At 40.3% G+C, this 16,939-nt stretch overlaps 1 protein-coding gene across 1 annotated transcript; it reads right to left on the bottom strand.

Moving 5' to 3' along the window:
- Positions 1–9,798: 9,798 nt before the first annotated feature.
- LOC106608180 (4-galactosyl-N-acetylglucosaminide 3-alpha-L-fucosyltransferase 9) lies at positions 9,799–12,729 on the bottom strand. Its single transcript, XM_014205968.2, has 2 exons — positions 12,414–12,729; positions 9,799–11,440 (listed from the first exon to the last, which is right to left on the bottom strand). Exon 2 carries the CDS (start codon positions 11,428–11,430, stop codon positions 10,327–10,329), a length of 1,104 nt encoding a protein of 367 aa, XP_014061443.2. The 5' UTR covers positions 11,431–11,440; positions 12,414–12,729; the 3' UTR covers positions 9,799–10,326.
- Between the last annotated feature and the right edge of the window lie 4,210 nt (positions 12,730–16,939).

Here is a 16,939-nt window from a genome sequence, read left to right as displayed (position 1 = left end):
GTCACGATCCTTGACATTGCTGGTCCCGATCCCGTGCTGCTGCTAACTCGCCTCTCTGTAGCTCTATGGTCCCAGCGCCATTGGCAAGCCAATATTCCTTGCCACAGCAAAACGTTTGTGGTCTCTCTCACTCCATTTGTAGCGCCAAAGAATGAAAATAGTATTACACAGAAAGTCTCATCCGTTCTCAAGTACACTCTTAGAAAAAAGGGGTCCAAAAGGGTTCCTCAGCTGTCCCCATAGGAGAACCCTTTTTGGTTCAAAGTAGAACTCTTTTGGGTTCCATATAGATCCCTCTCTGGAAAAGGTTCTACATGGAACTCAAAAGGGTTCTACCTTGAACCAAAAAGGGTTGTTCAAAAGGGTTCTCCTACGGGGACAGCCAAAGAACCCTTTTAGGTGCTTGATATCACCTTTGTTTCTAAGAGTGTAGACTCCACTGATTTCAGGTAAGTCATGTTATTTCTAATTGTATTTATTGTCTTCTTCTTTTGGACCTATAGGCTATACTGTACATTTCTCCTTCATAATGTCAATTGCATTTGCATTACATTGTTATGCAATTCATGAGATTATTGTTATATAGCCTTCTCTATTGTACCCATGTGGAAGAGAGGAGTCTGGCGTATTACAGGGAGACTACACCGCTCGCGTCGCGTGCGCGAGCATTGCAAAATAAATTTAGAAATCTATATTATTCAATTATTGCACCCACACTGCTCGCATGCGCCAACGAGCGTCTGCATTACCAAGGGCTAAAATTGAAGTCAGTTCTATTTGTGACACGGATCGCGCTGCAAGTCCCGCCTCTCCCATCTCCTCATTTATAGAAGCAGGTACCCACGTACCATCTCCTCATTGGTTATACCCACGTGGGTGACTGAAAGACAAACGAGGTCAGTGGCGGTAATGCACCTAATTTATGAAAGTTGCCAATCACAATATAAAGTCCAGGGAACAAAAAGCCTGGAAGGAGGAGAGATGACTAGAAACGATTCGTTTGACCGTTTTATGTGTGGATTAATTGTCGGAGTAGAGGACCTTGTGCATTTCAGGTAAAATAACAACTCAATGTATATCCCAGGACAAATTAGCTTGCAACAGCAAGATATCTAAATAGGACAAATTAGCTAGCAAGTGCAAGCTAGCTAGCTAAATTGCCATTAATGTTTAATGCTTTTCGACCTGTCCCCAAATTAATGTAATTGGTTCGGAGTTTGTTTTGATATTTTAACCTGCGTGTCGTGATCTCATTTGGTGTGGGGGGACAAATTAAACTTATGCACGATGGCGCACGATGGCGCACGCGCACAGCCGGTTTGGGTTCCGTGTTAGGGCAGCACAATGTTTGTTCATGGAAGTTTTTCCTGTCTTTGTCAGAGAATAAAAGATCAACACCAAGCCTGATCCTTTGGTTGGCGGATCGCGTCCAACATAAAGGTGCATACACCACCACCTACTGCTCTAAAATGTGAGGCCAATCACATCCTACCTACATTAATAAATTATCTTACTTATTCCTGTTCCTAAAATAAATTTAAAAAATTCCCAACCAACTAACCCTACACCTATATACCACTATTTTATATAAATATAAATCACAACCCCATGAACTCTTCTGCAGTAAAATCACATACACCCAGGTACTTCTCTGCAGTTGCCACCTACACTCATTAAAAACCCACTACCCCATTCCATTACTTTGACCCTATCTGCTCCTGCACCATGCCAACAGCCTGGGAGGACGGGACACCACCACTCAACACGCCTTGTAACTCTTCTGGAGTCAAATCTCGTATACCCAAATACTTCCCTGTGGCTTCCACCACAACATATCTTTTCTGTGATTTACTTTCCATTTCTGCGGTACAGTTGATGACCATTGCTATGAATGCTAAGAAGCGAACCTTACTGAAGCATAACTCACTCATTACCCTATCCTTCTGTACTGGCACAGATCTACTGCTCACAGGGATCCTCTCAGCATCCCTCAACCTTGACCCATCCTCCTCCACTTTCTTCACTGCCTCAGCATACAACACCTTCTGCACTACTCTGACTCTGGACACTTTAATCTGCCTCTCTCGCACTGGACACTTCTGATCCCCAGCAACATGAGCACCCCTACAATTGACAGACACAACTTTATCCACTGAAACTACACAATCATCTGTCCCATGCCCTCCTGCACACTTCTCATATCTTAGAATCTCCCTCCTTCACCCTGCTGCAACTATAAATAAATAAATTAATTAATAAATTAATAAACAATAAATGTTGCACCTGAAACAGTGGAACAGTGGATTCTGCACAAAAGCTCTGGCAGGATAACTGATATATCCTAACATGACTTTATCAGATAGACTCTCAAAAGGACAAAGACTCCTCTGTTTCACCACGCTCACCACCGTGTCTGCGTCGCGCCAAGCACCAACCACCAGAAATGTTCAACTTCAATTGCTCCACCTCCACCTTTAACGATATCCCAGAAATCACTCCTTTCAGTGGTGCCCTGTTCCTAAGAGCAAAGCAAGAAACAGATCTTGACCCAAGTTGGTCAGAAGAAACACAAACAAATATCACAAGTCCAGTACTGGTTACCTTTACTGATTCAACTACACCCAACTCCTTTCTCACCCACCCTGAAACCACAAATGTATCATCCAAAAGGCAAGGGTCCACTTTCTCCAGAGATGTCACTCCTACTGGTCCAGATTCTTCTTTATCATGTCTGACGCCATTCTTCCTCAACACACATCTTCCCACTACACTCGGCTCTTCTTCTTCCTCACTGTTAATAACCATGTCTATCCATTCACCACGCTGTTGCAGAGCACGCACTGATGTCATTTCTCTAAAACCCAACTTCTATTCCCTAGCCCACTTTACAAGTCTGGCTATCTTTGACTTCTCCGTGCTTTCCCAACCCTTCGTTTCTTACGCAGTTCCTCCTTTTGTTGCCTTTGCTCTGTGGGCTTTATCATATCACTCTATTCAACATGTGGATTACATCTGTTCGTTAGTCCCGCTTCTTCTGAATAAAAGGAGTTTTGTTGGACCTTCCTTAGAACGTCTTGGTTCTGTTTAATGATTGACTGGTTCAGCAAAGAGACAATGATCTTAACCAATCAACTTTTCCTAACGTATACTGTAGATATATTCCTCTTTTTTGACAGTGTGCGGGTCTCCATCTCTTTCATTAAAATGCAAATATAAGTGGACAATATAAAGCGCCATATTTTTTCGAATAAAACAATGGCCAGTTTGGGTCACAGTTGTATGCAATTCTTTTGTTTTAAACAAACATAATAGGCTATGTGTAACGGCCATCTGAAGGAGTAGCCGACCAAAGCGTGGAATTTGTTAACACTAAACAGAAAATATCTACCCACAAACCCCAAAGGAAAACAGGCTGCCTAAGTATGACTCCCAATCAGCGACAACGATGTACAGCTGTCCCTGATTGAGAGCCATACCAGGCCAAAACAAAGCATAGAAAAAGGGACATAGATTGCCCACCCAAATCACACCCTGACCAACCTAAATAGAGACATAAAAAAGGCTCTCTCAGGTCAGAGCGTGACACTATGTATGGCACGCAATTTCTTGGTGTTTTTTTTCAATATGGCCCATGCACTGATTGAGTGATTTAGGTGACCCAGACACAGGACCAATACAAGTTAAGCTACCACAGTATCCCCTTGACCATTTTAGATCACAAAGGGACACACCAGACAATAAACAGAGACCGGAACAGAAGAATAGGATATGATGGAGAGAGACACCAGAAGAACAGAACAAGCCATAACAGAAGAGGTTAGACATAGGAGACAGTAACAACAAGAACCTGAGATGGCAACAGACAAGACACAGACAGTAACAGACAAGACACAGACAGTAACATACAAGACACAGACAAGACACAGAGAAAGTGACAGAATAGGGCAGATGGATAGAGAACAGAGGTGGATTGAGCACACAGTAGAGAGAGAGAGAGAGAGAGAGAGAGAGAGAGAGAGAGAGAGAGAGAGAGAGAGAGAGAGAGAGATGTATGTTATGGAAGTTTGGCAATACACTGTAGTAGAGGTCTTCACGGGCCCATATTTGGTCCCATCATCAAATATGATTAAGTAGTATCTGCCTTAGACTGCATCAAACCGGGAGAAGCTAGTTAAGCTAGCTAATGTTAGCTAGCTAAGCTAACTGAGGCTGCAGTGCATGTGATTTCTCATCCTACAGTCATCCTACAGTAACAACTCCATTCAGTACATTAAGTAGCAGTTGGTTGGTTAGCAGTTGGTTGGTGCCGCAGAAAAATCAGTCTGCCTGACCCTCAGCAGGCTGATGATGACTTCCTGGTCCATGCAGTGGACACAACTGAAGCTTACACAGAGTGAGTGTCTGTGTATGTCATAGTTCACACCCTGAGGGAGCTGCTCAAGTGCAATGACACCAGGACAGAACTGTTACCCATGATAAAAAAAAGTAATGTCATTTACTTTCTGATAATTGAGTGTGGTCAAGATCAAACATAATTTTAAGCAAGATTTATTTTCACCTAAAACCAATTATATTTTCTTATTCCTTGTAGCTTTTGGAAATAAAAAAAAATTACATTTTGTACTTGACCTTGCAACTTTCTCCTTCGACAAATGTGCTGACTTTGTGGATGGTTATAATCTGATAATGTGGGGAAAATATGGAGAAAAAAATAAGGGGGAGATTTCACACATCAGCTAAAAATAATTTGGGTTGACGCATAAAATAAATAATTGGCTTTCTACGCAACAACATGGTAAGAGCAAAATAAAACAATTGCCATATTACCACTTAAAACAAAAAGAATGTGCTCTATGCATAGCCGTGGTAAGAAAGGGTGCTGAGGGTGCTGCAGCACCCCCCTGATTAATCAGATTATTATTCTTTTTTTTTTTAAATAAAAAAGAAATGAGTGCACTGAGCCTTTATTACTCGTGTATGAGTGGACAAAAATAGTTGTCAACCGCACAGGGACAACACAATACTGAGCACCCACACCCCTAAATATCTTCGCGAAGCCATGGCTCTATGCACATCTTGCCATAGTTGTTATTGCTGCAAAGCTTTGAAGGATTTTCTATCTATCCCCCACTCCCACATTCCCCAGTTTAGAAGCTCAGAATCTTGCGCCGCTGGTTTTATTAAGAAAGTCTTCCATGTGTCCTGCTGCTACAACTGTATCCCCTTTGTAGAGGAGACTTTTACTGTCAGCAGAGGTAAGTCTGGAGTCAAGACGTTTGTTCTTTAGTCAATTTATTTGTCCTCTGTACACTATGTACACTAAGGCTTCAGGGTGCCCCAGAAAGTCCAGCAAGCGCTAGGACCATCACCTAAAGTTGATTCAGCTGAGGGATCGGGGCACCACTAGTACAGAGCTTGCTCAGGAATGACAGCAGGCAGGTGTGAGTGCATCTGCACGCACAGTGAGGTGAAGACTTTTGGAGGATGGCCTGGTGTCAAGAAGGGCAGCAAAGAACCCACTTCTCTCCAGGAAAAACATCAGGGACAGACTGATATTCTGCAAGAGGTACAGGGATTGGACTGCTGAGGACTGGGGTAAAGTCATTTCCTCTGATTGTTTGGGGCATCCGGAAAAAAAGCTTGTCCGGAGAAGACAAGGTGAGCGCTACCATCAGTTCTGTGTCATGCCAACAGTAAAGCAACCTGAGACCATTCATGTGTGGGGTTGCTTCTCAGCCAAGGGAGTGGGCTCACTCACAATTTTGCCTAAGAACGCTGCCATGAATAAAGAATGGTACCAACACATCCTCTGAGAGCAACTTCTCCCAACCATCCAGGGACAGTTTGGTGACGAACATTGCCTTTTCCAGCATGATGGAGCACCTTGCCATAAGGCAAAATTGATAACTAAGTGGCTCGGGGAACAAAACACTCCCCAGGCCTTAATCCCATTGAGAACACGTTGTCAATCCTCAAGAGGCGGGTGGACAAACAAAAACCCACAAATTCTGACAAACTCCAAGCATTGATTATGCATGAATGGGCTGCCATCAGTCAGGATGTGGCCCAGAAGTGAATTGACAGCATGCCAGGGCGGATTGCAGATGTCTTGAAAAAGAAGGGTCAACACTGCAAATATTGACTCTTTGCATCAACTTCATGTAATTGTCAATAAAAGCCTTTGACATTTATGAAATGCTTGTAATTATACTTCAGTATTCCGTAGTAACATCTGACAAAAATATCTAAAGACACTGAAGCAGCAAACTTTGTGGAAATTAATATTTGTGTCATTCTCAAAACTTTTGGCCACGACTGTACACCAGCGGATCCCATCCAACTTGAAGGAGCTGGAGCAGTTTTGCCTTGAAGAATGGGCAAAAATCTCAGGGGCTAGATGTGCCAAGCTTAAAGAGACATACCCCAAGAGACTTGCAGCTGTAATTGCTGCAAAAGGTGGCTCTACAAAGTAATGACTTTGGTGGGTAAATAGTTGTGCACACTCAAGTTTTGTTTTTTGTCATATTTGTTGTTTGTTTCACAATAAAAAATATTTTGCATCTTCAAAGTGGTAGTCATGTTGTGTAAATCAAATGAAACAAATAATTCCAGGTTGTAAGGCAACAAAATAGGAAAAATGCCAAGTGGGGTGAAAACTTTTGCAAGCCACTGTATAGCATTTTGCAACAAAATAAAAATGATTATTTGTCTCTCTGAAAAGAAACCATCAAGTAGATTTTAAAGAAATACATGCCTGTCATTGAACAACCCCATTCCATGATTAGACAGTGAAAATAACACCAATCACTTTCATAATTTCTTTGAACAATACAAGCTAATTCACCAACATTTCTAAGAATGGATATTGGAATGAAACTATTGCCTATTCATATTGTATGCTGCTTCTGTTTTTACCTGTGTTGTAAAATGCACAGGTAGCATGTACATTTATACACTCCTTTCTTAATGGTAGTACTGCTCTTGTGCTATCATATGTACAGTGTATTCATTACCTCTTTCCCCTGTTTCAAAAGCACTACCATTCCACCACCTTTCAAGTCCATTTCATTCCTGTGTGTGTCCATAAAGTATCCTTGCATGAAACCCCCCAAGAATTTTTGAGATAAAGAACCTTGTCAGTGTGTTGGCCTGTGATCTAGAAACCTGATCTTGACAGCTATTTTGCATGACCAGTTTTGCAGCTCCAGGCAAGAACACATTCTTGGCCAGGTGTGGAGATCACATGACCAGTTTCACACCGTTTACTTCAGATACATTCTGAGGCAGTGGTTTCAGTTACAGTTTTTTACTCTTCAATGGCTTTGGTGCTATTTTCCAAATTACATTTACATTTACATCAGTTCGCTTATCCAGAGCGACTTACAAATTGGTGCATTCACTTTATGATATCCATTTGAACAACCACTTTACAGGTGATAATCTATATCTTTTTTGGGGGGGAGGGGGGGGGGGGGTTCTTAATACAAAACTCCAAAACTGGTAACACTTGTAACACAGCAATTCTTTTTTTCAAAACCTTTTATTTTGCAATCATTTTGTTTGGAGACATATTTCACCACAGAACCATTGATCCAAAATATACTGTTATATACTGTTTACTGTGAAGTACCATGAGAACATTGATTTAATCACCAAAACACAACATAATGATATTTTCTCAATTTAGTTGTTTTAACAAGCAGTTAATACAATAGCAAAACAAATGCAAGATACATCGATCAGAAATCCATTCTGCCAGAGTGACTTGGAGCAGTGAACAAGTGACTGAATTTTTGTTGTTGTACTCAGTCAATTGAAAATCTGGTTACAGTTTTGAAACATTGCACCAAAGTCATTGAAAGGAAATGTAAGTTGCCTGCTTGTGAGCATTCAACAGTTGATGAGCATCACATTGTGATCAAAGTTGTCGGGTAGGTTTGTCTCACACCTCTTTCATTCCTCTAATAAAACAGGTAAAGCAACACCTCATGGCACAATGCCTCTCCCCTTTTGACTCATATATTTTGTGTGTAAATTTAGCATAATAACTTATTTACATAAGTTTTCAGACCCTTTGCTATGAGATTCGAAAGGAGAACCTTCCAGAAGTACAACCATCGCTGCAGCAGTCCACTAATCAGGCCTTTATGTTAGAGTGGCCAGGCGGAAGCCACTCCTCAGTAAAAGGCACATGACAGCCCGCTTGGAGTTTGCCAAAAGGCACCTAAAGGGCTCTCAGACAATAAGAAACAATATTCTCTGGTCTGATGATACCAATATTGAACTCTTTGGCCTGAATGCCAAGTTGAATGTCTGGAGGAAACCTGGCACCATCCCTAAGGTGAAGCATGGTGGTGGCAGCATCATGATGTGGGGATGTTTGTCAGCAGCAGGGAAAGGGAGACTAGTCAGGATCGAGGGAAAGATGACTGGAGCAAAGTAGAGACAGATCCATGATGAAAACCTGCTCCAGTGAACTCAGACTGGGGCAAAGGTTCATGTTCCAACAGGACAACGACACTAAGCGCACAGCCAAGACAATGCTGGAGTGACTTTGGGACAAGTCTCAATGTCCTTCAGTGGCCCAGCCAGAGCCCGGACTTGAACCCGATCGAACATCTCTGGAGAGACCTGAAAATAGCTGTGCAGCGACGCTCCCCATCCAACCTGACAGAGCTCTGCAGAGAAGAATGGGAGAAACTCCCAAAATACATGTGTGCCAAGCTTGTAGCATCCTACCCACGAAGAATCGAGACTGTAATCCCTGCCAAAGGTGCTTCAACAAAGTACTGAGTAAAAGGTCTAAATATTTAGTAAATGTTATAATTTCCCCTTTTTTTATGCATTTGCAAAAATTTCTTCAAACCTGTTTTTATTTTGTCATTATCGGGATTGATGAAGAAAACAAATGTATTAAATCGATTTTAGAATTAGGCTGTAACAAAACAAAATGTGGGAAAAGTCAAGGAGTATGAATACTTTCACAATGCACTGTATGTATTGAACTTGTATTTAACTAGGCAAGTCCGTTAAGAACAAATTCATATTTTACAATGATGGCCTACCCGGACAAACCCTCCCCTAACCCGGACGACGCTGGACAAATTGTGCGCCACCCTATTGGGACTCCCGATAGCGGCTGGTTGTGATCGGGAGTTTAAATTGTAAAACAATGTGTAGGCTATGAGTGCCGTTTTTAAATGTATGTAGTTCTGTCCTTGAGCTGAGCTGCTCTATTAATGTTCTGTCATGTTTCATGTTTTGTGTGGACCCCAGGAAGAGTAGCTGCTGCTTTCGCAACAGCCAATGGGAATCCTAATAAAATACAAAATAAAATAAATAATAATTCCTCTCTCCACGCGCCATATGCTGAAGTTGCATATTGTACCCTCCACATAGAGAGAGGGTGGACAATTAAAAGCAGCTGTCTCGACTTTAAGGAGCCATGGAAGTGATCAGACAAGGGAACATTCACGCATTCGCACATTTTATACAACGATATACAGTCTCATTTTACTAATTTTAGGTCCACCGATTTTTAAAAACTAATATCGATATACAGTTGGTTTTCTATATCGGTACTCATTATTAATTAGCGTACAATATAATATAAACCAGGAACTCTTTGTTTAAATGTCGAATGAGGTCAGTAAAGTTTTTTGTAAACTTTGGCATTTTCACTGAACTATGAAGAGCAGGTCCCCTTTATACGACCCACGTCACAGTTAGCCTATAATACAACATATAAGCCTTAAAATCTGCCTTTCTAAACAAATGTATTTTAGACCAAAGCCTAAGTAACAGCTACACGATTTAATGAAAAGCAATAAATAGACATAGCATTGTTTCACTTTACTTAAAAAAAGACTAATGAACAGAAACAGGAAATAGGCTACAGCTGGCTTCACTGTTTCCCCGCCAAATAGACCTACAATGAAACTCAATGTATCGTAATGAGGTTGAGTGCACTTGGGTCTGTACAGCAGAGTAGTACATTCTCCAAAAATATTTCCTAAAGAAATAGAGCATATAGACAATATGATGTTTATCAGTGGCCTACCGCAGTTTCGCAAAAACATGTGAAGTTGTATAGGTAATCTCATGCTAGAGAGTTTTATATGTTTAGAGAGAATTGTACATTTTTCAAGCACATTTTATGCTATTCTACACACTTTGCCATAAGGCTGAGTGAGAACTTTGCCGTTTTACAGCTAATTTCCTGTAATTCTAAACATTTTTAGTCGTGGTTAATGACCTGTTCATATTCTATCTGGGGGAGGGGAGGGGGTACACCAGTGATGGTAATAGCTAATCAGAAGAGACTAATTAAACCAAATACCATTTGTAAATATCGTGAACAACCCTGTACTCCTTATGTTTTCCTACATGGTCACAGGCATAACAAATAGCTTGGATGAACTCTTGACTCAGTTGAACCAGATGTCGCTGAGCAGAAAAGTGTTCATGCCACTGAAAGTAGCGCAGATATGCCTCATCATCCTTGTCCAACTTCAGCAGGAATTCAGCCAGGGCTTTTGCATTGGGAAAGTCATTAACATGGATGAAGGAATCTCCCGGGACAAAGTCCTCATAGTTCTGTCTCGGGGGGCCCAATACTACTGGCACAGTTCCTGCCGCAAGTGGTCCGTTTAGCTTCTCAGTGATGTAGTCTCTGTGGACTGAGTTCTCAAAGGAGAGGTAGAACTTACAGCTGGAGAGTGTTGAGTAGTAGTCCTCATATCTCAAGAATCTTGCAAAGGCTTTTCCAAAGAGATCCACCTTAATATGTTTGACAAGTTCTCTGTAATAGTTATCCCTTACTGCTGTTCCAGTTTCAGGGTTATTGTTACTCACAATCCAGCAAACTAATTTATCCTTCCTGGGCAGCACAAAGTCCTCACCCAGGCCTTTCCTTGCAGTTAAGCGCCAACGTACAGGGATGTCTGCGTCTTCCCTATAACTCAAGGTCAAGTTGAAAAGGTTCTCTAGACCAGGTATCCTAATTGTGTTTGTAGGTGATTCCACATGGTACCAGATCCACTTCTGGAATGGTGGTCGAGGTGATGGAGGCAAGTTGGATAAATCATGTTTGATGGATTTGTGAAAGATGAGCACCCCGTCTGCCTTGTTGTACAGAGACCGGTCATCTGTCAGTTGGCAGCCATCAATGTTGAAGAAAGTGGTGCAATCGCTAAAATCAAACCTGCGGTTTTCAGGCCAGAACCACAACAGCATGATGGGCTTGTCTGGTTCTGGCTGCTTCTTAGACAAGGAGCTGTTCTCAGGTGGCTTTGAGTAATGACGTGGCAAAGCAGGTTGGGGAGGGCAGATCTGAGATGGAGCTGATTGATAGTACATTACAAACAGCGTCAGAAATCCTCCTAGACCAAGGATCGAGAACAGGACAACACGTACAACTCCAGAAACCATTTTGGGCGTTCTGCAAAAAAAAGAGTCAACTTTTTGAATGATTTTAAGTCAATTGAATCTTCCTGTACACAAAACAGGTTGTTTTAACTCTTAACAGTCTGTTTGACTTCTTAACTGCTTGTTTTACTTGATAACAGCTTGTTTTACGTACTAACTGCTTGTTTAACTTACTAACAGTTTGTTTTACTTACTAACAGTTTATTTTACTTCATAACTGCTTGTTTTACTTGATAACAGTTTGTTTTACTTACTAACAGTTTGTTTTACTTCATAACTGCTTGTTTTACTTCTTAACAGCTTGTTTTGTGTGCAGGAAGAAAGTATGAGAACATAGCAACTGCACAAAGTATATGTCAGCCCAGAACTGTAAACCAAATCCTGTTACAACAAAGGGGAACCGAACGATATAAGGCCAAGCAACATGATAAGAGATGTCGGTTAACTTATTCAAGAGGGACAAGTCTACTTTTATCCATAAAATAGACTTTTATTTGTTCATTTTCTTTTACCCTGTAGCTGAAAGACAACTATCACCCCTCTCTCGTTCACGCCATACACACCCACCTCAGGTTTGTGTCTGTCAATAGTTACCGTTTGGTCTCAGTACAACACAATTTTATGGCCATTTTACAATGGTAGGTGAGGTGTATTTTAAACAAGTAACTTCTAATATCTACCCTTTACTAATACAGTTCCAACCTGCTCTTCTGCTTTGTTCTGCACTGTGATATGGTTTAGGTAGATGACAATCTCTCTCAAATGTATTTTTCACGTGTAAAAACACAATCAGACTTGACCTAAGGATTTGCCAATACAGTAAATACAGCATGTGTTTTATGGCCCCAAGGATCCTCTCCCTTCATATTTACAAGCAGATCTATAAAACTGAAAATCTATGTTCACTTAGCGTAGCATATTCTTAGATAAGTGAAGTCTGTTGTTTTGTGAGGTCTATAATTAAAGAGAAAAAGATCAAGACTCACCAGAAGACAGGTTGTTCTTGTTATAGCTTGTTCAGAGTTGTTCGGTGATGATCTGCTTTGTGATCGGTTTTGTAATACCTACACACACCCAGTCAGAAATGTTGAACTGTGTGATTCGTTTCTCAGTCACATACTCATCTGTTCAAGTATATAAACGTGAAACAGTGAGAAGCTGTATCAAATTATCTTCAAAATATACAGCTATTGTTTACATTTGAAAAGGAAGAACCATCCGACAGCGGCAGAAAACATTCTCAATACGCTTCAGCGGAAAATTTCAGGAGTTGCAAAGCAGATTGTTGTACTTCCTCCTTAGCCACAGCCAATGGGCAGCAAGGGCAGAAATGGAGAAAAACGACCGTAAACTCTGCCAGAGAGAATTCTTCTGGATCCATACTTAATGAACCCTACAGCGATTAGGACTTAATTAGGATTTTGATATGAGGGTCATGTTTTAAATTCCTATTGTCAGTATCTTAGCTTCAAACATAGCCCCCCTCCCAGGTATTAGGGTGTCCTGTATCCATGACGCCACAGGTGTGGCCTGATACTACCCGGACAGTTGACGATAACCTTTACCTTTATCTAGTTGTTTTTAGAAAGGTCCTGGTTCTACATAGCTATCTATCATAGCCCACTGCGCTTTATTATGGGTGACAGTTTTGGTGTTCATCATTGCATTATCTACCAGAAAGTTGGATGGCCCTCTGATGTCACGTACTGTAGGTTGATATATTGCTATGTTTTCATTTATAAAGCATTTTTACAAAAACTCCCACTGTACCTAACATCATTGCTAAACTTTAGACACACGAGTTACCACACCCGGTCTCAGTGATGGCTAACTCTGGAAAGGAATTTGGTCTCTACTGAGTTGGGTAAATCAGAAATTAGTTTTCTTGCACCGTATTTGTGGAACAGTCTTCAAAATGTTCTAAAATGTAATGTTCTGGCCCCGCTAGTGTCATTCAGAAAGCTGAATGAGGACCTTATTACTGATGAATGTGTTTGTTTTTATGACCGTGTTTTTCTTTCTGCTTGCATTTTGCATTTATATTTTGATGTGTGTATTTTCTGTCATTTATGTAATTCAGGGCTCATCTGTAAAATAGACCTTGTTCTCAGTATGACTCCCTGATAAAATAAAGGTAAATAATAATAATAAACATATGTATATATAGTGTTGCATATCTTTTCAATTTCTTTCTTTTTTTGTGCCGTTTTTCGGCTGTATTGCTCTCTTTCTGAGAGTATGGGTTCCATATACTAACAACACATTTTTTTTATCTGTACATATGTTTTGTTCTAGTAGAAATACATCTATAATATGTTCTGTTCTATCTAGCATTTGTAGTTCTATTTGATATTATGACATCTAGTGGCCCTTTTGGCTACTTTAGTTAACCACAGGTGTCTGTAGTTATCTGTGGCTCACTGTGTGGCCGTGTCTGTCCCACTATTGTTTGTGGAGACATGCATTCTGTGAGTAGTAGATATGTTTTGATATATCCCTGTGAATAGTAGATATTTGCCAGAAAAGAGGGAAAGATCAATGAGTGATATATGTATCAGTCAGTGGAGGCTCCTCAGAGTAGGAAGGAGAGGACCATCCTCCTCAGTGAATTTCATAAAAAATAAAAATGGTCAAACTTTTAAAAAGTTAACCTTTTTAGATAAAACTATACTAAATATAATCATGTCACCAAATAATTGATTAAAACACACTATTTCACAAAGAAGGTCTACAGTATCCTCAACACTACTCTGTAGGGTAGCACCATGGTGTAGCCGGAGGACAGCGAGCTTCTGTCCTCCTCTGGGTACATTGATTTCAATACAAAACCTCGGAGGCTCGTGGTTCTCACCCCCTTCCAAAGACTTACACAGTAATTATGACAACTTCCGGATGACGTCCTCCAACCTATCAGAGGTCTTGCAGCATGAACTGACATGTTGTCCACCCAATCAAAGGATCAGAGAATGAATCTAGTGCTGAAAGCATAAGCTACAGCTAGCTAGCACTGCAGTGCATAACATGTGGTGAGTAGTTGACTCAAAGAGAGAGAAAGACAATAGTTGATCAGTTTTCAACATATGAATTTCTTCAGCATTGTCTTGGCTGTGTGCTTAGGGTCGTTGTCCTGTTAGAACATGAACCTTTGCCCCAGTCTGAGCTCTCTGGAGCAGGTTTTCATCATGGATCTGTCTCTACTTTGCTCCAGTCATCTTTCCCTCGATCCTGACTAGTCTCCCTTTCCCCGCTGCTGACAAGCATCCCCACAGCATGATGCTGCTACCACCATACTTCACCTTAGGGATGATGCCAGGTTTCCTCCAGACATTACATTTGGCATTCAGGCCAAAGAGTTCAATATTGGTATCATCAGACCAGAGAATCTTGTTTCTCATGGTCTGAGAGTCCTTTAGGTGCCTTTTGGCAAACTCCAAGCAGGCTGTCATGTGCCTTTTACTGAGGAGTGGCTTCAACCTGGCCACTCTAACATAAAGACCTGATTGGTGGAGTGCTGCAGAGATGGTTGTCCTTCTGGAAGGTTCTCCTTTCGAATCTCATAGCAAAGGGTCTGAATACTTATGTAAATAAGTTATTATGCAACATTTACACAAAAAATATATGAGTCAAACTGGGAGAGGCATTGTGCCATGAGGTGTTGCTTTACCTGTTTTATTAGAGGAATGAAAGAGGTGTGAGACTAACCTACCCAACCACTTTGATCACAATGTGATGCTCATCAACTGTTGAATGCTCACAAGCAGGCAACTTACATTTCCTTTCAATGACTTTGGTGCAATGTTTCAAAACTGTAACCACATACTACAACAACAAAAATTCAGTCACTTGTTCACTGCACCAAGTCACTCTGGCAGAATGGATTTTGGATCGATGTATCTTGCATTTTTTTGCTATTGTATTAACTGCTTGTTAAAACAACTAAATTGAGAAGATTTCACTATGTTGTGTTTTGTTGATTAAATCAATGTTCTCATGGTACTTCAGAGTAAACAGTATATAACAGTATATTTTGGATAAATGGTTCTGTGGTGAAATATGTCTCCAAACAAAATTATTGCAAAATAAAAGGTTTTGAAAATAAGAATTGCTGTGTTACAAGTGTTACCAGTTTTGGAGTTTTGTACTAAGAATTTGGAAAATAGCACCAAAGCCATTGAAGAGTAAAAAACTGTAACTGAAACCACTGCCTCAGAATGTTCCAAATGAGATATATATATATATTTTTACATTCTATAGTTTATACTGCTATAGTACTCACTCTAGCCATCTCTACTAACTCACGATATCCCACTATAATAACTCCACACCTGAAACCACCGCAAAATAACAAATTTTACCTAACCCATAGCTTATTACAACCCTATTATTACTACTACTACTACTATCAGTTCAGGTTTGGCCGGGGTAGGCAGTCATTGTAAATATGAATTTGTTCTTAACTTACTTGCCTAGTTAAATAATGGTTGCATTTAAATAAATAAAAAATGATCACTACTGCAGTCACTACCACTACCAGTACTACTACTATTTCACAACCATATACTTCAACTTGATTACAGTAGTGCTGTTATTGAATTATCACAAAGTTTAAATTGATAAAATCCAGTAAGATGCACAGTATCTGAAGTAAACAGTGTGAAACTGGTCATGTGATCTCCACACCTGGCCAAGAATGTGTTCTTGCATGGAGCTGCAAAACTGGTCATGCAAAATAGCTGTCAAGATCAGGTTTCTAGATCACAGGCCAACACACTGACAAGGTTCTTTATCTCAAAAATTCTTGGGGGGTTTCATGCAAGGATACTTTATGGACACACACAGGAATGAAATGGACTTGAAAGGTGGTGGAATGGTAGTGCTTTTGAAACAGGGGAAAGAGGTAATGAATACACTGTACATATGATAGCACAAGAGCAGTACTACCATTAAGAAAGGAGTGTATAAATGTACATGCTACCTGTGCATTTTACAACACAGGTAAAAACAGAAGCAGCATACAATATGAATAGGCAATAGTTTCATTCCAATATCCATTCTTAGAAATGTTGGTGAATTAGCTTGTATTGTTCAAAGAAATTATGAAAGCGTTTGGTGTTATTTTCATTGTCTAATCATGGAATGGGGTTGTTCAATGACAGGCATGTATTTCTTTAAAATCTACTTGATGGTTTCTTTTCAGAGAGACAAATAATCATTTTTATTTTGTTGCAAAATGCTATACAGTGGCTTGCAAAAGTATTCACCCCACTTGGCATTTTTCCTATTTTGTTGCCTTACAACCTGGAATTATTTGTATCATTTGATTTCCACAACATGACTACCACTTTGAAGATGCAAAATATTTTTTATTGTGAAACAAACAACAAATATGACAAAAAACAAAACTTGAGTGTGCACAACTATTTACCCACCAAAGTCATTACTTTGTAGAGCCACCTTTTGCAGCAATTACAGCTGCAAGTCTCTTGGGGTATGTCTCTATAAGCTTTGCACA

This window comes from Salmo salar, chromosome ssa06 (genome assembly GCF_905237065.1).
Source record: "Salmo salar chromosome ssa06, Ssal_v3.1, whole genome shotgun sequence".
Lineage (NCBI taxonomy): Eukaryota > Metazoa > Chordata > Actinopteri > Salmoniformes > Salmonidae > Salmo > Salmo salar.
The sequence above is the reverse complement of the archived record's forward strand: the minus strand, read 5'-3'. Positions and strand labels throughout refer to the sequence as shown.